The sequence below is a fragment of the Ascidia mentula genome, chromosome 3 (genome assembly GCF_947561715.1).
Source record: "Ascidia mentula chromosome 3, kaAscMent1.1, whole genome shotgun sequence".
Lineage (NCBI taxonomy): Eukaryota > Metazoa > Chordata > Ascidiacea > Phlebobranchia > Ascidiidae > Ascidia > Ascidia mentula.
The window spans coordinates 18,894,006-18,915,632 of NC_138568.1; the positions used below are offsets into that span (position 1 = coordinate 18,894,006).

Genomic DNA, 21,627 nt, shown 5'->3' on the forward strand with positions numbered 1-21,627 from the left:
GGTTTACTTTTGTTTCATGTTTATTTTTCCAAACAGATCATTTTTAATAATTAATCATGTCAGACAATAAAGATATTAAATTGTACAACAAAATATACGGTGATTACATCAATGTAAACAGCACAGAAGCAACTGTTTCCAACTACACAAAGCTTGCAGAAGATTATGAGAGTGATTTTGTTGGCCTTGGGTATGAAACACCACAAGTAGTTGCTTCTACTGCATTAGAGTTTATTAATGGCGGAGAGGGCAAAATACTTGATATTGCCTGTGGCACTGGGTTGGTGGCGGAAAAACTTCGCTCTGAAGGGTTTAAAGGTCAAATCGATGGCATTGATGGAAGCTCTGGTATGCTTGATATTGCAAAGGCCAAAGAAGGACTTTACACAAAGCTGGTAGAAGACTTTGTGAATCCAGGTGGCAACCTTCCATTTGAGATTGCATTTTATGATGCTGTTGTGTGCTGCGGGGGGTACGGTCCTGGCCATCTGATGCCTGTTACACTAGAACAACTGGCAAAGGTCACTAAGCCAGGTGGGGTAATAGTGTTTGCAACGAGGGATAATGAGCAAGCCACTGATTATGTCGTTGAACTCGGCAATGTTATTAAACAAATGGAAGAAAATGGAACATGGAAGCAAAAGAAAGTTGCGAAGACAACGTACTTCCGATTTGATAAGGGAAGAGACACCCCACTACATGCACTCATATATTGCTGCCAAAAGTGTTAATGTTGTGTGCCAATTGTGTCAATCATCTGAATTTGTGTGTTACCTGCAATTTATTTAGTGGGTCATAATGTATGCAAATGGCTCCTGCTACTGTAATTGCATTGTTGCTCTTCATATTGCATTTATGTATGGCACATCTAATCCTCGAGTGGTCTAATCATTTTACAGGTGCAATAACTAGATGTCTTTAACTTTTTAAAAAACAGTGATTTGCTTTAAAACTTAAATTACATCATTAAAGATTTCAAAAAGATCGTTTTTTTGCAATATGGGTAAGCACGATGAAATATGGAATTTTGATTGAAACCTTCTCTCCACTTGGTGTTTGTGTGCAGAGATTGTGGACACCAATTTACCATGTGGAGACCCTCAATCTATTAACAAGGAAAACATAAATTCAGAGAAAAATCACGACGAGCAGCAATACTTGAATCTAATATCTCAAATTCTTGAACATGGTCGAGTCAAAGGAGACAGAACAGGTAAATGTATGAAAAATCTTAGCATCAAGGCCTGTAAAAAAAAGTTCATTTTCACAGGTACTGGAACAAAGTCTATTTTTGGAGCACAAATGCGATTCAACTTGCGTGAATCTTTTCCCCTTCTAACAACAAAGCGTGTCTTCTTTCGTGGGGTGGCTGAAGAACTTTTGTGGTTTATAAGAGGAAGCACAAGTGCCAAGGAACTGGCTCAAAAAGGTAAATAATATACACTGCTGGTAGTGCAAGTTGTTTAAACTCAGGTGTGAACAACTTTAAACTTGCATGAAATAAAAAAGTCAAAATTATAATCATTATAAGCAAACGTTTTGAACACTGCTGTGCTCATCATCAGTGGTGTAAACTGATTAAGTTGCTTAATGAATAACATATTAGTTTTGGCTTTTCTGTGTGTTTAAACTTCGTTATGATATTTGAAAATCCACGCTATATAGTTTGTTTATTAAACTAATATTTTCAAACATAATGTTTCTGTTGCTGCCAGGCATATTGTAATTTAATAGTCTGTTCTTCTGGCACATTGAAACGTAACTTTATTGACCGACGTTTCGCCTGTCATCCAACAAGGCCTCCTTAGGGTAATGATACTGGTACAGCACACAACCAATACCAAGAAAACGTACCAACACGAAAAAATAACGGGAACACAGCTTGTGAATTCATGTGATGTTATTAAAAGTTTTAATGTGCCAGAAAAACAGACTATTAAATTAATATTTTCAATTTTAACCCTTTGTAAAAAACATTTTTATTTGATAGACGTCCACATCTGGGATGCAAATGGATCACGGGAGTTCTTGGATGGTTTAGGGTTCACAGATCGCGAGGAAGGGGATTTAGGTCCAGTGTATGGATTTCAGTGGCGACACTTTGGGGCTGATTACAAAGACATGCATGCTGACTATACTGGACAGGTAAAAACGTGACAAATATCACCATTCCATGTGTGTGGTACTTTCAACACTGATCATAGCAGACAGCTCTGTACCTGTGGACTTAGTTTCATTTAAAAAAATATATATTTGGCTTGAAGACATACATCATCAGTTTCTGCAACCTATTAAAATAGATCGTGTGCAGAATTGACAACCTGCCTTGGTTAATTTGATTCAGTTTTCTTTGTGTATTACCGACTTACACCATTCAATACTCTGGCACAAACACTACTATGTTTAAAATATTACCTTGCTATTTAAGGGCGTTGATCAACTACAAAACGTCATCGACAAAATTCGAAGCAACCCAAACGATCGTCGCATTATAATGTGTGCTTGGAACGCAGCTGACTTACACAAGATGGCGCTGCCGCCTTGTCACGCTCTCTGCCAGGTTCGTAGATTTAGCTTGTCAAAAAAAAATTGATTTTAGCTTGTCCCCTTTTTCTTCAATTAATCGCCTCTAGCGTCGTTTTTTTTGAATAAATAATTCAACAAAAAAATATGGATTTTAGCTTGACTAATAAATGTGTATTTTGGTTAGCCCTCTTCTGAAGAAATGCACATGTTCACACGCATATTTTGGTGGAACGATTTTGAGTACGTTATTTTCACAGTTTTACGTTTGTGATGGTGAACTGTCTTGTCAACTTTACCAACGTTCAGGCGACATGGGTCTTGGTGTTCCATTCAATATCGCCAGCTACGCTCTTTTGACATGCATGATTGCACACATAACAGGTATTCATCCAATAGGTTTCTTGCTGAATTATGAATTCCCAAAGCCACAACGTTACACAGTTATACTGGAAACAGGTAAATTTTAAATATTCACACGAATCAAACCGAACGATCGGCAACTCGCCTCCCACTCACTCGCGTGTTACGAATAACGATTTGGCAACTTGTCACACACTCACATGCGTGTTACGAAATAGTATTTACTCAAAAGGCCTGTGGTCATAGAATTTGATTCATGTGAGTATTTGAATTTTACCCGAGGACATATACTTCGTTTCGTGCTGCATCAACACCATCATGTTTTGGCGTAATTTTTTGTTCCCAATACTCAGCAGATCAACATACACGCACGCTTTGCGCCGCTGGAATCTGTCGGTTGTGATACTAAGCAATCAAACTGTGTTAAGTTTCCTTACTACACACGGTCGCCGTCCATCTAAAATTCCTATATTGCAGGTTTAAAACCTGGGGACTTCGTTCATACACTGGGTGATGCGCACGTGTATCTAAACCACGTGGAACCGCTTCAAACGCAGCTTGCAAGAAAACCGCGTTCATTTCCAACCCTGCGTTTTCCTCGAGAAGTTGAATCTATTGACGATTTCACCATGGATGATTTCGTTATAGAAGGTTACAATCCACACAAGAAAATCGCGATGAAAATGGCTGTGTAGAAAATATGCGTTGTTGCTTGATCTTCAACGTTGTATTGCTCGAAAAAATGAACTTGTCACCTTTTCGATTGTGTGTATGACAAAAAGTAGTACCTACACTACCATTTTGTGCCGTTCACTGCCATTTTGTACCAAATTTTTTTTCATTTTTGTGTTCAATCTCGTTGCTTACAATACAGTTATTTCTTTCTATACATTGAGTAAAGTTTACACCAGAAACTGTCCTTGGTACAGTAAGCTTTATTAGAGAGAAGGTACATGAAAGTGCATTATATGTAAAAACTATTGCAAAAACAAAGTTCTTTAAATCTGTTTGTTTCGACGAATTGTTATTTAGACAAATCTTTCAGATTACGAATTTACTAAAAAACTCGAACTGACCGATAAAACGATTTTCAGAATTGATTGAGTAAACAACATTTTATATCAAGACAAAGCTTTTGCTTTCTGGGCTCAGACGTAAACAACGTTACGTCCGCTTTCGTGGGCGCTTTGTCGCAAGTCAGTTAGTTCACATCACTGATGATGAGCACAGCAGTGTTCGAAACATTTGTTTATATTGATCAGCATATTAGCTTTGGATTTCTTTTCCGTATTAACTTTTACTGATATTAATACGCGTGTTAAAGAAGCAAAAGCGCGTGGCCAGGATTTAAGCTGTATCAAGAAAGTAACATAATTTCAGTTTTTCAAACTTCCTTTTGAATTTGGAGGACGTTCAATACTTTGTCGAAATGATGGATGGCGATATTTTCCTCAACATTACGCATCTAGCTACGTTTTGTGTTTTACTTAAACAGGATATCCTACGCGTTGCAGAGGGGGCTTTTGATTGGTATCTGCGATATGATGCATAGATGACGGTGTTAGCAATCACGAAGTACAATAAAAGTGTGGTTAAAATGCAGTTCTACATTTATTTTAGTAGGCGCACAACCTGCAAGGACGTTTGAAATGAATTTTGTCAGTCAGTTTAAATAATGAAATGACTTAAGTTCCTTATTTTGCGAACTGTTAATGTAATTGACTGCGACATTCGTGCTGTAAACTTTTAACACAGCATTTTCGTGAAGTATTCTTAAACCACCAGTGGTAACTTACTTGTAACCTACGCTATAGTTAAAGTTAAATTTAGGTAGTAAAAGAATTAATTATAAATAAATAAAATTAATTTGTTTAGTCCTTTGCAGTAACAGGAGTTTATTCGTGCAAGTAGACGTTTATTTGTTAAACTGAAATAGCATTTTTTTCTATAGAAATTGCAAGTGAATATTTGTGCTGGAACGAAGTTTATAATTGGACTCGTTAACTCATTGCTGTATTTCTGTAAATATATACAGAGAAAGAACCGTCAGTAAATTTGCAAAAATATTTCTCTTTTCTTGAATTTTAACTCACAATAAACAAATGCAATATATATCAAATGTTACATTAGATTAGTGCTTATAATGTATCAGGTGGCATTAATAACACATTAAGTATAAAAAAAATTCATTAGACGACTGCAGAATATAGTTCACCCTCTTTGAAGCGAAAAAAATAACGTGATATGTGTAAAGTTTATGTACAAAACGTAAGCAGTAAATACATGCTGCACTAAACGTTACTAATTTCACGAAAAAAACGTAATAGGGCAATTTTGTGATGGATTACAGTCACGCAGTGAAAGGCCAACTTCCGTTTAGTCAGCACCTTCAAATTTTCTTTACATGTTTGTCAAACGTGCAGTCAACGCAAAAAGTGTTCCATGTCAACGCATGGCAGGCAGGATTCAGTTCACTGGCATTGTAGTCAATCTGTTTAAATGCAGTTTCATAAATACTCGTTCTTTTTGTTAGGTAATTGAATTATTTTCATTGATAAAAATCTGTTGGCGTTATGAATGTGAACTTGTCGACAACGACCAACTGGCCATCAGACAACACAACTTTAGGAACTCAACTAACTCACCGGATTGTCACCACTACATTTGATGGTTTCTTTCTTCTTGTGACGCTTTGGATATTAATGTCATTTCTCCGTTACGGAATTGTCCGCAAAAAATTTTCCGCGTCACAGAAATCTGGCCGAATTCTGTTCCTGTTAGCAACCATAGGAGCTTGTCTGACTTGCGTGTACCACGTGACGAAAATTACGTCATACAACCTTGGATTTAACCCTGCAACAAGTTACGCCTGCACGATTGCCACAAAAGTATCAGCGCAATCGTACGTGGTCGGCGCCTCCTCTATTTATTTGTTTCTGTGGTTTAAGCAAAGATCTCTCTACAAGAGTTTTCTTCTCGAATCTCTGTACAAAGTATGGATAAAAGTGGCAAGTTTCCTCAGTATTACTCTCATGGTCACCGGTTACATTTCGGCGGGAATTATCTTCAATATTATCAACACCTATGCGGCCTCACCATATGGCTGTGAACGGGTGGAACCGTTTTACACGTGGCCGTTTTTGGTTGGTTCCGGCATCAACCTGCTCGGGCAATGCATGCTGCTCTTTCTTTTTATTTATCCCTTCCGTTTCGCCCGCGATAAACCCAACACCGCGGCCGGGATCCGACTTCTTAAACGCACCCTTGCCATTACGCTGTTGTGTATATGCACTGATATGGTGACAGGACTCTTCAACACGTTTGTTCCCTACTCAGTTTATCGCACACCCTTCATAGCTTACGGATGGACGGCCACCATGAACTTGATTGGTGTCCTTTTTACCTTCGAAACTTGGCGGGAAATTGTATTATTTCCATGCTACCGTCGTCCAAAAAGCAAAAACATGCAGAATTCTCAAAGTGATGTCACTTTACACAACGTAGTTTAAAATCAAAATTATTTTGAGAAACAAACTTAAATCATGCCAACATATTATAAAGTATTTGAATTTTCCTGTATATTGTGCTGTAAACACTACGTCAATATTTTCAAGCGAGCAAGTAAAGAAAACACCTTTTGGGCAACTATGTTTTTGAAACTGGTCAGCGATGTTGGAACTCGTCCGTTTTGTTATTGTTATAGGATTCATACACATTGCTTGCGCCGATGGGATATTTGTTTGTTCTATTGTCATTATTATTATTAGCCTATTGTAGGCTATAAGCTGAGTCGCGATCGTAAGCTCCCGATTATAAAGTAATATGGAGATTATAGTGTGCCTGGACCTGACTATCTCCAATATATTCCGAACCCACAGTACGGAAATAAACAAGTCTGAAAGCTTTTGGAACAAACGAAGTCCATGTCCTAGAAAGATGTAAAAGACTACATTTGCGGTGTACTTGCGGACGTCACCACGCGACCGCACAGACCCAAACTTGTAATTGCGGCATTCGCATACCCCAAGATTTCAATGCGAACATGTAAAGTGTTGTGTTTTTGCTTTATCGCAACCCTTTCAGTAAATATCCTTTTTTTGCTTTTGACGCATGTTGTGTTTGGTTTCGTGTCTGCATAATTGTGTTAGGCCCGAATAGAAAAGGTCCCTGTCCTACAAAGTGGTATATCGTGTTGTATCAGCTGCAGTTAATCAAAATAAATATTGTTTGTTCATTGTAAAGTCAACTAAACATTCTTAGATGGGCCAATGATGATCTGCAGCCACGGTCAGCTATACGGCCATCTTTTTGTATTATGTCGTCGCATGGTTGGGGATACTTCGGACATCAGAGCTAAGAAATTGCAGGAAGATAATACTTTTTTAATTGTTCGCACAATTGTGGGAACGTATCTGAGAGTCGAATTAAATTACTCACACTATTTAACGCCGGAAATTTCGGCTACACCAACGTTTGCATTAAATAACAATGTTTGGTTGTAAGCAAAAAACGTTGTTTGGCCAAATTTGACAGTATGATAAAAAATTGGCTATCTTGCAAACCTGTTGCGGTGACAAAAACGCCTGTTTCTTGTAGCGTGAACACAAGTAGGGTACGACGACATAGGAGGAAAGCAAGTCGCTCCCTCTCATGCATGTTATTTACTGGGGAAAAGTAATTTAACTTGCGGTGTCTTATACCCAAACGATCGTGAACTTTTATCGTATGTCAAGGAGTGATGTGCAAGCTAATAAACATATGTGTTTGCTGGTTAAATTACGCTGCAAAGAAAATGAGTTTTATTCATTGCAAATTAAAGAACGTGTGATCGACTTGTCTTCATGAGATGAGAGAGAAAGGAGAAAAAGGCAATCGTACTGGACTTGTCTTAGCCAGAGTCATAGAAATGGGTTTGGTCTAAAAGCTATCTTCAGACCATTTTGAATAATAAACCATGTCAAGTAGCAAAGAAAACGACGTGAAATTGTTCGAAAAAATCTACGGAGAGTACATTGATGTAAATAGCAACGCAAAGACAGTTTCCAACTACACAAAGCTTGCAGAAGATTATGAGAGTGATGTTGTTGGCCTTGGGTATGAATTACCACAGGCAGTAGCCTTCACTGCATTAGAGTTTATAAATGGAGGAGAGGGCAAAATACTTGATATTGCCTGTGGCACTGGGTTGGTGGCGGAAAAACTTCGTTCTGAAGGGTTTAAAGGTCAAATCGATGGCATTGATGCAAGTTCTGGTATGCTTGATATTGCAAAGGCCAAAGAAGGACTTTACACAAGGCTTGTTGAACACTGGGTGAATCCAGGTGGCAACCTTCCATTTGAGATTGGATTTTATGATGTTGTTGTGTGCTGCGGTGCATTTAGTCTTGGCCATCTAAAGCCTGTTACACTGGAACAACTGACAAAGGTCACTAAGCCAGGTGGGGTAATAGTGTTTGCAACGAGAGATAATGAGCAAGCCACTGATTATGTCGTTGAACTCAGCAATGTCATTAAACAATTGGAAGAAAATGGAACATGGAAGCAAAAGAAAATTGTGAAGTCAACTATGTTTCGCATTGATAAGGGAAGGGACACCCCATTGCATGCACTCATATATTGCTGCCAAAAGTGTTAGTGCTTTGTATTATTTTTGTTGAAAGCTGTGGATGTGGAATTGTATTTTATCTATGTTTTAATTTATACAGTGGGTCATTATGTATTCTTAATTTTATTGCATTTTTAACCTTTACTTGTCTAATTATTTAGTGGTTGATACTTTTTATGAAAGCACTTTTCCTCAAGATTTGGTGATTTTGCAATATGGGTGTGTAGGTACATTTTATGTTTATGGTCATTATTAAAAATCTCATGACTCGCACAATTTTATTGTGAACCAACCTCCTACCTTCTGTGTGCAGTAATTGTTGATACCATTTGTCATGTTGAAATCCCAAAACTTAGTTCAAAAAAGGTCAAATTGCTACCTCATCATCACACAGGCAACTGTTGAGTTGGGTAACATGTGTTTGTAGTATGGTGCTTCGCATTCTTTTCTATACAACAAGTCTATGCAACTCAAAACTAGAAGGAACAATAAACATATTTTAATCGTAAAGGACGTATGAGAATGTTATGTTATTGGAAAGATAACTGGAAGCTGGGTCTTTTGATCTATGGCAATATTTGCCCAAAGCAGACAATAATCTTACACTGATACACAGCACCGATTTCCATTCTTTTCTGAAAGCAACTAAAATATATCGATGCCACCGCTGACTTATAAACAACAACAAGAAACAACCGTAACTCGTTCGCACATGTCACCCAACTTGACCCGACATTAACTGACAGACACTATAACGTTTGTAGTTACAGCAGCAACATCAAAAAGCTTCAAACGTTGCATCCTTGACTGCCTTTTTGTACCAGCGTTTACATCTGCTGGGGAATTTCAAAAAATTGGGGTTTTAAGACTTTTTGCTGTTCTTGCAGTGAAAGGTGGTCGGGTGTAGTTGCGTGACATGTGAGAAAGGTTGAAAGGTACTTGCAAGCAAGCATACAATTGTCAAAACCTAAACATCGGATTTTACATAACATGACATTACTTCCCCAATATTTAAAGGTCGGAAGTCGTAACCGCTGTTTGTTTTGGGTGCAAAAAGGCTACGACTGACTTTTTTAGCCACGAAAATATTTAGTATTATCATATTGAGACTTCGTTAATCCCTTCAACTTGGCTTTCTCACACGTTAACGACGTTGAAAACCGTTTTTACGTCTTGCATCAGACGTTCCTGGTATGAAACAAGATGTTGTTAAATTTAACATTTTATCATAAAATCAAAACTGCTTTTAATTTATATTAAAAATAATGACACTGGTTTGATATATTACAAAAAAATAACAAATTTTGACAATATTTTATTCAAGTTAAACACTAAATACACAGTAAGTCATTAGAAAGCACAGTAGCAAAAAAGAGATTGCAACGGGGGGTAGACATTCGTGCAGAATTAACAGCAGGTGAAATAAATTACACAAACATGTATACAATATGTATATATATCTATATATTTATAATGTTATAGGATATTAATTTGAAACAAAAGATGGCACGTCCTTTAACTGGGCAAGGTGGTTTGCTACTGAAACACTGAAGGAATAACATCCAAAACATTTGTTACAGCAATTTCAGGCAATGAGTTTTTGCACTGGTTGCACCTGTTGGCATTCTGCACAGCTGCAAGGAAAAATAATATATGTACAATTGTACATTACTGTTTGTTGTGCCACTAGTTGGTGCAAGTAGAGGCACATTTCACTTTGTGGTATATCTGGAAAAGCTTATTGGATAAAACTCATTTGTTTTGAGTGCATTCTCTCAGGTTGTGTATTGTTGTTGTTTTATTTGCTGCCTTTCACAGAGGCCATGAGAACTTTGAGTTTCTGTTCCGCATCGTTAATTTTTTGTGCAAATTCTTCCTTGAGATCTTTCATCTGATGGAGCTGACCAACAGCGGACTCCAAATCACAGTTCACTGAACTAAAAATACAATTGTTTGTTGCAAATTTATATTTAATTAGATCAGCATTGTAAACAAATGGTACCATTGAGTGCACTAATTTCTAATAATGATAAATTAATTTGGTCTGAAAAACTTTAGCTAATGACAAGTGTTCAAAACAATGATACAGGTGAATAATCTACATCACACTATTACAGTTAAATGTAATGTTTACAAGCAAAAAACAGCAGTGTCTCAGTTTCTGTCCTTCTAAGTATGTTGTTTTATCAGATGTGAAATGCCAGAAGTTTAAAAGCAAGTGTCTTCTGAAAACCTATAGTTAATCCAATCGTTCTAAATGACTTGCGGGATTGTTACCATATGTTCACAAAACTTTCATACCACCAACATCCAACAAAACATAATGAAGCAAACTCAGTAGAATGTGACAACTTTTTGGGACATGGCTAAAGATATAGAGCATCTTGCATGCAAAATGCTTTCTGTTAATACACTTGCATAGGATCTAAAGCTGGTTGAAAAATTAATTTGCTTTTCTACTTGTTTTAGTGATTGTGAATTCTACTTGGTGTACCTTTCCGTAATAACATACAAACATTTTGACGACATTCTGAAAACGACAAAAAACACATTTCTTACCACTTCTATGGCCAGCATAATTGAAAGCTATCATTCAAATAATAAAGTGATAAGTTGGTGGTCTGTATTGTATTGAACTGTATTATTATGTAAACCCTACGGTCAATTTACTGAAATGTCAGATGGACCCAGAAATTCTCTTCACGCAGTTACTATATAACTCTTTGTGAAAGATGAATGGCAATTACAGGTAAACAGCAGACAAAGCACATCTCATCCTTAAAAACATCCTTAATACAACTTTTTTGTCTGCCACAACGATCTTTTCAGTATTACAACATGCTATGGGACGACTGGATCCGACCCATGTAGCAAATTAAGTTGTATGCTAGCAGTGTGACGTGTGCTGCTTACCTCAGTTCAGTTTTGTACCATGTCGGCTGTGTTTCCCTTTCCGTTTGTGTCGAAGTGTTCAGCAAGTCCAGCTTAATTTTGCAAAATTTAGATTCCAGCTTATTTTATGTGTGCTTGTTGGATACACTTACCACGCTTTCAGGATTGTTTCTATGTCTTGAATGAGTTTGTTCTCGGTGACCAGATTTTTGCATCTCCTGAGGAATTAGAACTATTAATCTCAAGCAATAAAAAAGGTAAAGTTCTTCAAGATTTTTTCAGCAAATTCCGAACGGATAAAAATGTACACCAAAAAAAATAAATTCTTTTAATTCAGGGGAATGGATAACATTGGCACCGCTTGTATGGTCACATGACCAGGTGTGTATCGGGTGTAAAACTTTCATGATATTTTTTTCTTGTGTTTTTAGTGTTTATGTGCTTGTTACATTATTGTTGACATAACCCTGAGGAAGTCTCGCCGGATGGCAGACGAAACGTCCGTTTCAAATAAACACTTTAGAAACTTAAGTGCCAGAAGAGCAATTTTGTTTAATCAGTATATATTAAATTAAAACTTTGACAGCAAAAAGTATATGTAAGTTCAAAAATATTAAATCAAACAACTGTTGGTTTTAAATAAAGTCTCACTCTTTCTTTCTTTAGGCTAAAGTTTTCTTTGCGAAGTTCGTCCATCTTTTTAATTAAATTCAAATTTTCACTTTCCAATCTGAACAAAAAAGTCGGGTAAGAAATATGTTGCAACAAATTCTTCTGACAAATGTGAACAAATCAACATTTTGGGCACAACAAACCACATATTACTGTTACTTTGATAAAGGGGTTCTCTGCCATAATGTGTTGGAACTATATTATCATGTCCTATAAAAATTTGCAAATGAAATGTGACTGCAAATCTTGGCACTTACAGGTCACTATGCAATAGTCAATTGGATAAACACAAATGTAATATTTATCAAAAAGCTGGTTTTCGATTTACAAACTTAAAATGCTGTATTATGTTTTTTCAAAAAATCCACAGATGCTTTTCACCGGCACAAAATGCTTTACCTTTTTTTTTGCTTCTCCTCAGCATCTAGGGCTTTGTGAAGTTGTTCTAATGCACCACGTACAATCTTGTATTCCTCCAACATCTCATCCATCTTCTCTGCAAGTTTGTCACCACCGGAGGCAGCAGAAACATCGTGTTTGTTGTCTGCCAGCAATTTTTAAGTTTGAAAGCGATCATTTTTCAATATGTTGAGAAAAAACTGTGCATTTTTATATATTAGAAAATTTTTATAAACATCTTGACAGACTGATTTACATGTGTCAAAACACCTTTACCTTTAACATTGGCAGGACTTGAGTAATTCTGTTGGAAAGATTTGTCGATGTCAGATGTGTTTAAGTATTGATCCACCATTCCATTCAGACCTAGTAAAAGATAATTTAATATTCTACTGCAATCTAGTGGTGTTTGTGCATAACAATGACAAACAGAAACCCGTCGTTTTCTCAGCTGAATGTAAAATTGGTTTTTAATTTATGGCACAATAAATACCCATGCCACCTTCAAGTTTGTGTAGCTTGGATTAATTGGCTTGGCTAAACAAATGGCTCCTAAAGCAAACATTCCATTCTACAAACTACATCCTAAGGCCATAAAAGCCATTAAAGGCCCCGTTTTCACAACGCAATATATAGTTGCATAAATATTTACCTTCCAATAATAAATATATCACTTTAAAGACATTAGGTACATATTAGAAACACGGTTAATTATTACTGGGAAATTTCAGTGTTATCAAAACACTCAAGTCATATTGAACTTTAAAATTATTAAAGTGGAGTTTTAAATAAACAAGTTTACTTAGATTGTATGTTACAGCTGGATCATTTAACTGCTGCAAAAAAGTACACATTAATATATTTTAATAGAAATTTGGTTAAGCTAACTAGGCTTATTTTATCATTTACAACAACATGCAAAGACACAAACAGCTTAAGTTCATTCCACTGATGTAACGCCAACCATTAAAACTTAACACCTCACTAACCTCCTTTCAGTAGTTTGTTCACAGATCTGTGTTGACTTGGTGTGAGTACTTTCCTGTGGGAGGGTAAGGAATCTGAAAAACACACAGACATTTTGTTACTGTCATGGTATTGAAAACAAAAAGTGTAGTGTAATACATACTCACATCAAAGACCAAATACTACAATAAGATATTTTTGGGTTGAAAATGACATCAGCTTTAGACTAAAATTTATATTTTGTAAGATTTTACGTAATGTCGATCAAGCAGACAGCTTATGTTTAATAACAGAAAAATAGATTTTGCCTTGAAGAGGCATAGTTTTTTCATCTGCAATATTTTGCGATGCAATAAAATTATTTCTTATTTTTAAAGGACCCACGAAGCTATATAGGACCCAGCAGACTAACAGCCAAAATTGTTCAAACTACATAATCCCAGCTAAAACAATCTCATTGTTCAAATTAAGTCCCATCATAGAGGCTTTCGGAATTAGAGCCTTATTTTATGAATACAAATCTCACCACTAGGTTTGATTTTTTCTGGAGTAAAAACTTCACTTTCCATCGAGAAATCGGCCATCATTGCAGTGCTGTTTAAACTTGGCAGATTCTGAAAAATAAATTTAGATACTCGCTGGTTGGTTAACAACAACATAACCCGGTCATCTGTCATTTGAAACCCTTAAATTGGTTGGGAGTGCTGAAGGAAAAGAAAAATGATTAATTATTCAAGGTAATTAGCTCCTGTATTGATTTTTTTAAGAAAGTGATAGATCAGGGTCTGGTAGTGGTAGAATACAGATTTTCGGTTTTATGACAAAAACATTTATTATGCTGATATTAATTTTACTTAGATTTTACATTTCCCACTGATATACAGTAAAAAAATTGTTCGAAAAATAGAATCTATAATCGAAGTCCAGGCAATTTTCTTTATAATTACTAAGTATGGCAAACTTTTTCAATCTCATTTATGGCAAGTTTGCTACACTTTTATAAAAAATAAATGGAACAAAATTCCTAAACTTACATCCAAAGCACTCAAGTTTAACTCACTCTCTTCTTTGGAATGATCATCGGAAATTTTCTTTTCTGCAAAAAGAAATCACCAGCTTAAAAGTTTTATTCCAGAAAATACCTTTACATTTGTACACACCATCTTCTCCCGATTCTTTGACCTCTTTGTCTTTTTCATCAACAACCGCGTTTTTGTTTCCATTCTTTTCAGGAGTTTTGACCCTTCTCACTGGAGAGACACTTCCACTTGACGACCGGATCCTTCTCCGCTCGGTAACTCCGTACATCTCCTCGGGGGCGTAGTTTCCTTCCTTCTTACTGGAATCAAATAAACATCATGAAAAAAAGTATACTGTGGCATCAAAAACCTAGTGTCACAGCATGTCAAAAATATGTGATACACACAAATAAACACTACATGATGTTTGGTTACGACAACACAAATGGTGTCAATAATGCTCAGCAAACAATTTTGTTGCAACAATGTTTTGCTTTTTACAGAATTTGAAAACTTACACTCTCCAGTGCCCAAACGTCACTATTTCAGGGTTTTGCAAGATTTCCATGTAGCGTTCATTTTGTTTCAGTCGATCTTGCATACGCACTATATCCTGTTTTGCTGAATCTCCTGCACATTTTGTAATAGAAGGAATAGATTTGTTTATTTGTTAAAGGAAATGTTGATATAATGCTATTTTTGCTGCCAGGCATACTAATTAATCAGAATTGCTCTTCTGGCACTTAAGTTTTATTTGAAACAAACGTTTCGTCTGCCATCCGGCGAAACTTCCTCAGGGTTATGTCAACAATAAAGCAACAAGCGCATAAACACTAAAGATGCAAAAAAAAAACAGAAGAAAAACATAAGAAAAAAGGGAAATGGATAACATTGACAGTTGACACCGCTTGTGTCGTCACATGACCAGGTGTGTATCGCTACACAGAGCAATTCTGGTGAAATGTTGATGGTCACAAAAAGACTTTTTAAACATTCAGTCTATGTTTATAGTAATTGCAAACACAGAAGTATTGGCTAGAAACAACTCATTATTCCAATGGTTTAAATGACTCATTCGTAACATTTCGCTTTGCTTATATTGTTAAAAGCCACAAATTGGCAGATTGGGAACTAATTTACACACACAATCAACTTGTAGCCATGGTGTCGCTTGGATTTCAACAGACACTGTATAGAAAAAGGTTATTTACCACCAGCAGTATGGTCTCCCCAATTACTTTCTGTGTGAGATGAGGAAGCGGTGTTGGTACTGTAACCACTTTCTTCCCCAGATCCAGGAAGAAGCTTCTGTCACAACAACAAATAACATCATTAACGCACTATTTTGTAAACCACAACACTCGCTAAGTACTGCTACACTCTACGCCACTTGGTATTACATTGGTTTTCTTCAAATTTTGCAATTTGGAAATATTCGCTAAATTCTTTTTATGAATCTTGTCCTTACACTCACAAATTTAGCAGTTTAGAAGTATATGCTGCGACTGCAAACTGTTTGCATGCAAAGATAAAAAACACCAGTTGCCAAAAAGCAAAACTTGTTACTGAAGAATTTTTTCTCACCAGAGACTTCCTATAATGTGCAATTGACATGTTTCAGATCCGGAAATACCAAATTGCAAACACAAAATTTCTAGCACAGTAACTTGTAAAAATGGTCAAACTGCAAATCTGCTTGCTACTTTATAAACATTCTGTCTTAAATCTTTGCACTTACATAGCAGCAGTGAATCACAACCAAATTTGGTCATGTTCGGACACACAAAGCATTTGATGACATGTGTGATAGCTTATTAATCAAAAATTTGGAACGTACGACTAAAGACGTCTTGGTCATTTGAGTGCAAACTTTGCTGTTTGCAGCATAAATTTTTAAAAACATATTTTTGTGATGCAAACTGTACAACAGCATTTCATATTTTTATGCCAGTTAGTAAATATTTTAATTTATTGCAGAAACATGGATAGTACATTGATCTGAATTTTATTGGTGTATTTATAGTAAAAATAAAACATATACTCAAATGCAATTGTACTTGCCATGTTTGTGTATAAAAGCCTAAAACACTTTTTTTTATCCAATATACAGCATAATATAGTTTATCTTTAACTTTGGATCAGGCATTGTATTATTTTAATATCATGCACCACAACATTTGTTCAGTAATGAGTTGATGACATTTTCACTGCGTAAATTACGTCAGCTGCACATAATGCACACAATCGTCAAATCTCTAACAAACCTTGGAGAAATGTTCCGAAGCTCTCCGTCGAGGTCGACTTCTCGTTTCAGTGAGTGTGGTGGAAGGAACACTCGACCTCCGGGTTCTTATTCTTTGGCTCCAGGCATCGTTGTCATTCGATTCGGCAAGAAAACTATCCAGTTTTTCTTCGTTTTCTGTGTCCACGTCACTGCTGTCTGAGTTTTTGTCTTGCTTTGGGATTGTTTCTGGCTTTGATTCACTTTCTTTAGGATCTGGAGTGGAATCGTTGTTTGTGAGCTGTCTGGATCGTGGGGGTCTCAAAACAGGTCGCGCTATCTTTGGGCTTTTGCAAGCAATGTTGCTGCCAGATGATGTGGGAGATTGTCTGAAAAAAAAAGCATAAAATATGCAGTTTTAAAAAAGAAAAAAAATACAAAAATCCTAATGACAATAAATACAAAAAATATTACATTTTACTGTTAGTAGAGAAGTCCTTTTTTACTCTTGTTTCCTGGTACTGTTTCTTTCGGTCACCTCGTGCTGAAGGTACTTCTTGTAAGGTCTACAAAACAGTCATACAACATGTAAATTTGCATTGCAACACATTAAAAATATAATGCACTTACATCTTCAGCAGAAAGCTGCTTTGAATTTCTCCGTGGTACATTCATGGCTGCATCAATGTCAGTGGACCATTTGCCATCATTTCTGGTTGCAGTATTTGCTGACGGTCTGTGACCCATGCGATTGCTTAGGTCCGTTTTCCCATTATACCTGTGCATTGTTTGTGGCTCTTGCATCCCCCGACTGCGTCTTCGGGGAGCTGATGAAACTTCACTTGAGTTTTGTGCCCCACCAGTAATCTTTCTGACATAATCCATCGCGTTTGATGGTGATATGTGTAGCTCTTTACCAGGCAAGCTTACTTTGTTTTGTTTGCTGAATGTCTTAGAGCTTGGTCTTGACTGACTTTTGTACTCAGTCTTTGGTTTTAAGTTCGATCTTGTATTCGCTGACTTTTGAGCAGGAAATTTTTTGCTGTTTCGTAGCAAGCTTTTTTCCGTTTTCAAAGCAGCAGACGAAGGTAATGGAAGTCTTCCTCTTCGCGGAGGTGTGGTGCTTCCTTCACTAGTTGGGCTCGAAGCACCTGAATTTGCTGGGGGATTGAGTACTTCTTGAAAACGACGAAATGCCACCAGATCAGGAGCGTAATTGTCTATCACAGGTTGAGACAATTCAGTGTCGTGAAAAGATTCAAAATCACCAACAAGAGATGATGTGCTGAAGTTGTCAACACTGTTGTAGCTGATCAGGTCTGCTAAAAAACATATATTGGAAATTATGTTTTTGTAAGCTGCAATATAAAAATTATATATTTATGATTTTTGTCAGTCATGAACACCTAAATTAAAGCTACTATACCTTCGCTGTCAAGTATTTTTATTGGCGACGGTCCAAGGGAAGAAACAGATAGCACTTCACAGTTTTCATCAAAGTCCTTGCTATCTTTGTTAAAACTCCCTTCTTGTACAGTGGATGTCACAGGAGAGGCATCGTTGTCATTGGGATGCAGTTGCGGATTCGGTGAACAAATAAATGCAACGTTGTTGAGGTTTTCGTCAATTTCGGTTCTTGTGTTTCTGTTGTTATTAGTTTCGTCAGACTCGTAAGGCTTGGTCTTTTGTTTGTATTGCGTCGTCGGAGAAGGTTTGAGTTTTGAGGTTGGGTGTGGAAGTCTAGTGGCAATAGGTACTCCAGGTATTCTGGAAGGTCTGCCACAGAAACAACAAAATCACTTAATTTATATTGATACCCATTTTAATGCAGAAGTTTTTACTTACTTGCCATGAGGAATTTTCGACTTTACAGATGTTTTCATTTTCAAATGTATTCGCAGACAGCCGACCAACACAAATCCAAGCAGAATCTGAAAAAAAAAACATATCTATACTTACACATTATAAATGCAAAAAATATTTTATTGTTTTTAACTGTTAGAAGTAGTCACAAACTTAGTTACAAAAATACATGTTAAGCATACTCACCCATGATTAAAGCCTAATTATAAACACATGCACATAGAAAGCTACAACCTATATAAGAAAGCAGTAAGAAACACAATCAAGCACAACTTTGTCAGAGAGACAGTGTATATGATTCAGTGTCTACCAGACAAATATGCAATTAAATCCTAATGGCCAGCTCTGTTCACCATTAGAAAAAAGCATTGTCCACAGTGTGTACATTATACAAAAACAAGCACAACATCAAACGACTAAGTCCTCAGATACATGTTACTCAAGAAGTCTGTCAGCCTTAATGGAACAGAGACTCCGGTAATAAAGTTTACAATATCGCGCTGTTGACAGGTTAAATATTGTCTTAAGACTTGATTGTTACATGACCCGGTGTTTCAAAATACAGCCCACAAATAAATAACTTTACGCTGAAAGTATGTAAACTCCTCATTGTTTGTCCACTTTCAACCTCTGACCTTTTGCCTCAAACAATTGTTGGTCAATGAAGGTGGGACAATGTTTACTGTCTGCGATAGTGTGAATTATGATCTTATCTCGAATTCCACACAGACATGATCAAATGAATCACAAAATGATTTACAGGGAAGAGAAAGCACACATGTCAACAAGTTAACATTCCAACTTTTTGTAATATTTCACAAAACCTACTTCTGAACACTAAAACGAAAACATGTAGTTTAAGCTGATAAACAGTCTACTAACCGCGAGAATAGGATCTAGTTAATTGAAGCTATGTTAAGTGACTGCACTACCCATTTTACCAACTTCTCATGCTGACACTTGTGACCACTCAACAACCCTCAGAACAAAACAACGTCTCTTCACAATTTAAAGGCAGGCAGGACACAAAACTACTGATGTGTTTAAACAGAACGACCCTTAAACCAGCAGATGAGACAAGATAGCAGTGAAAGCAACAGATCTGGTTTCAACTCATCTCATCAGCACATTGTTGTTGATTTGTAATCATATTGTGTATACATGTTTCACATTAATCACAGAAATACAAAAGCATTAGGTTTCAATACATTCAGGACATTCCATGTCACAAAACATGTCCCCACATAAAAAAATATATATATTTAATATCGTTTATACAAAGTTTTAATAAAAATATTCTTTTTAACAAACTTAAAAAAAAAACACCAACCTTAGCATCCAGACCTTTTGGTATGTGCTGAGAAGAGCAGCAAGTGACTTTCAAACATATTTACAATAGATTTATAATAAATAAATATCTGCAAAATCAAATAAATATGCTAACATAAACATTACAGACGACCTTTTTCAGCGCAGAACTTTACAGCTATTCCCTCTGTGAATAGTTGAATACACCAGGGACTAAAACAAATTTGTAAAGGAAGCCCAAAACTTATTTGCCAATTTCGATGCCAGGCAATTTGATTGTTATGTTCCTACACATATGCACACTCCTTTATAATCAAAAAGATAATGTTTTTCAGCAGCCCAACTCTACATGTAGTAACTACATTTGTTCAAAAGGAAGTGTTCTAGTTTGCATTTGCAAAAACAAGGCATGCATGTGTGATCTGTAACGTCATTACATTTATAATAAAATTTTTGTTTGCTGCACATTGCAAAATTGTGATGAGGTGCAATAAATTATTAGGACTGTTTGGGAAACTACATTTTAAAAAAGTAAAAAAGGAAAGTAACCTGACCTGACAACACTTAGTCCAAAGCAAACTATCACAGTTAACAATAAAAATTAACCACAATGTTTTACTGCATAGTAAACAAAGAACATAACAGAATTGATGTTAAACCGGTATTTTAAGCACTGTATTTTAATCAGACAATCAATTAAGTAGACTCAAGAACACATAAAATACATGTTCAGTTGCATCACCTAGCAGCTGCGTCATCGTACATACAAATGATACAATTCGTTGTTATACGTGTAAACGTAGGTACTTCTGTTTGCGTGCATTTTATTTAGCAAAAGTTTAATTAGAAATATAAGAGCAGTACATCACCCAATCTTTAAAATTTTGATGTTGGCATACAAAATGCATTTCATACAAAAGGTAAATCTTGATTAAATAAACCAGAAATTCGCCAATTAAGCTTTAAACTGCGCACTTTGCCCAGGCTAGACTTTGTTTTCTCAGTGACGAATTTGATCGGGTCACGCATGATCGATTCCTGAGTTCATGAACATCTGTTGGCAGCCAGGCGGAACGACGACGCAGAGTTTGATTTGATATTTTACCATTTGTATCTTTTTTAATGGCAGAGATTTGTGTGAAATTTTGGGTAGCAATTACGAAATAAAGAAAATATTTGTTGTGTCTGATTATTGCATAAAAAACATACATTATTGAGTTGTTCGTCACCTAAGTCCGGGATGTTCGGCGAGAAAATGACCAAGACATGAAAAAAATATAGCACACGCTTATTTTCGCCCTCTTTGCCTTCAAAAACATAATTTGACTAAACTTTTCTGCTATCGCACTTTCTGTTGAAAATGAATGACCTAACGTTGAAAAAATACATCTGGGTTTTTAAATCCAACTCGCCAGATATTGGTAAATGGGATTTTTCCTGAAATGTCCATAATATACATCTTAATGTTCATGTAATATTGCACATTTGCGACGTCAGAAACCAGTGATCGACCATATATAACCAAAGACAAAGGGTCATCACTGATACGCGCTGAAATATTTTGTGCGTTATGAAGATATGGATCATATGGTTGCCCTGTTTAAACTTTTGGTAGTCGCCGGGGAACTTAAAAACTTTAATAAACTAACCGCTTCAATAATACAAGAAGAAGAACACAAGACCACGTATTATCATACGTCAAAGAGAGATCCATACATATTATAAAGATAAATATTTCTTGTCAATTAAATTGAGGTTTACGATTTATTTCTTTTTGGGCAGGTATTAGTTTACCA

The 21,627-nt window shown here is 36.2% G+C and overlaps 4 protein-coding genes across 7 annotated transcripts; 3 read left to right on the forward strand and 1 right to left on the reverse strand.

Annotated features, from left to right (window-relative positions):
• The first annotated feature begins 40 nt into the window (after positions 1–40).
• LOC145895347 (methyltransferase-like protein 27) lies at positions 41–898 on the forward strand. Its single transcript, XM_082984135.1, has one exon. It carries the CDS (start codon positions 57–59, stop codon positions 729–731), a length of 675 nt encoding a protein of 224 aa, XP_082840261.1. The 5' UTR covers positions 41–56; the 3' UTR covers positions 732–898.
• LOC145895346 (thymidylate synthase-like) lies at positions 896–3,773 on the forward strand. The gene is made up of 7 exons (XM_082984134.1): positions 896–1,003; positions 1,067–1,213; positions 1,271–1,429; positions 1,991–2,145; positions 2,429–2,560; positions 2,784–2,907; positions 3,364–3,773. The coding sequence occupies exons 1-7, from the start codon at positions 1,000–1,002 to the stop codon at positions 3,579–3,581; spliced, it is 939 nt and encodes a 312-aa protein (XP_082840260.1). The 5' UTR covers positions 896–999; the 3' UTR covers positions 3,582–3,773.
• A 4,036-nt stretch (positions 3,774–7,809) lies between these two features.
• On the forward strand, positions 7,810–8,957 carry LOC145894845 (methyltransferase-like protein 27). The gene has a single exon (XM_082983506.1). The coding sequence runs from the start codon at positions 7,841–7,843 to the stop codon at positions 8,519–8,521; it is 681 nt and encodes a 226-aa protein (XP_082839632.1). The 5' UTR covers positions 7,810–7,840; the 3' UTR covers positions 8,522–8,957.
• An 839-nt stretch (positions 8,958–9,796) lies between these two features.
• On the reverse strand, positions 9,797–19,943 carry LOC145894540 (uncharacterized). Of its 4 annotated transcripts, none has more exons than XM_082983158.1 (19): positions 19,854–19,943; positions 18,506–18,591; positions 18,087–18,436; positions 17,291–17,979; positions 17,135–17,226; positions 16,704–17,049; positions 15,651–15,747; positions 14,958–15,069; positions 14,581–14,759; positions 14,455–14,516; positions 13,947–14,034; positions 13,444–13,515; positions 12,731–12,820; positions 12,455–12,599; positions 12,035–12,113; positions 11,536–11,601; positions 11,405–11,475; positions 10,986–11,021; positions 9,797–10,428 (listed from the first exon to the last, which is right to left on the reverse strand). In XM_082983158.1, the coding sequence occupies exons 2-19, from the start codon at positions 18,541–18,543 to the stop codon at positions 10,290–10,292; spliced, it is 2,751 nt and encodes a 916-aa protein (XP_082839284.1). In that variant the 5' UTR covers positions 18,544–18,591; positions 19,854–19,943; the 3' UTR covers positions 9,797–10,289. The 4 variants fall into 4 exon arrangements, with proteins under 4 accessions (XP_082839284.1, XP_082839282.1, XP_082839283.1 ...); XM_082983156.1 differs by having other exon boundaries at positions 17,291–17,982; XM_082983157.1 differs by lacking the exon at positions 19,854–19,943 and adding an exon at positions 18,710–18,759 and having other exon boundaries at positions 17,291–17,982.
• Positions 19,944–21,627: the final 1,684 nt, after the last annotated feature.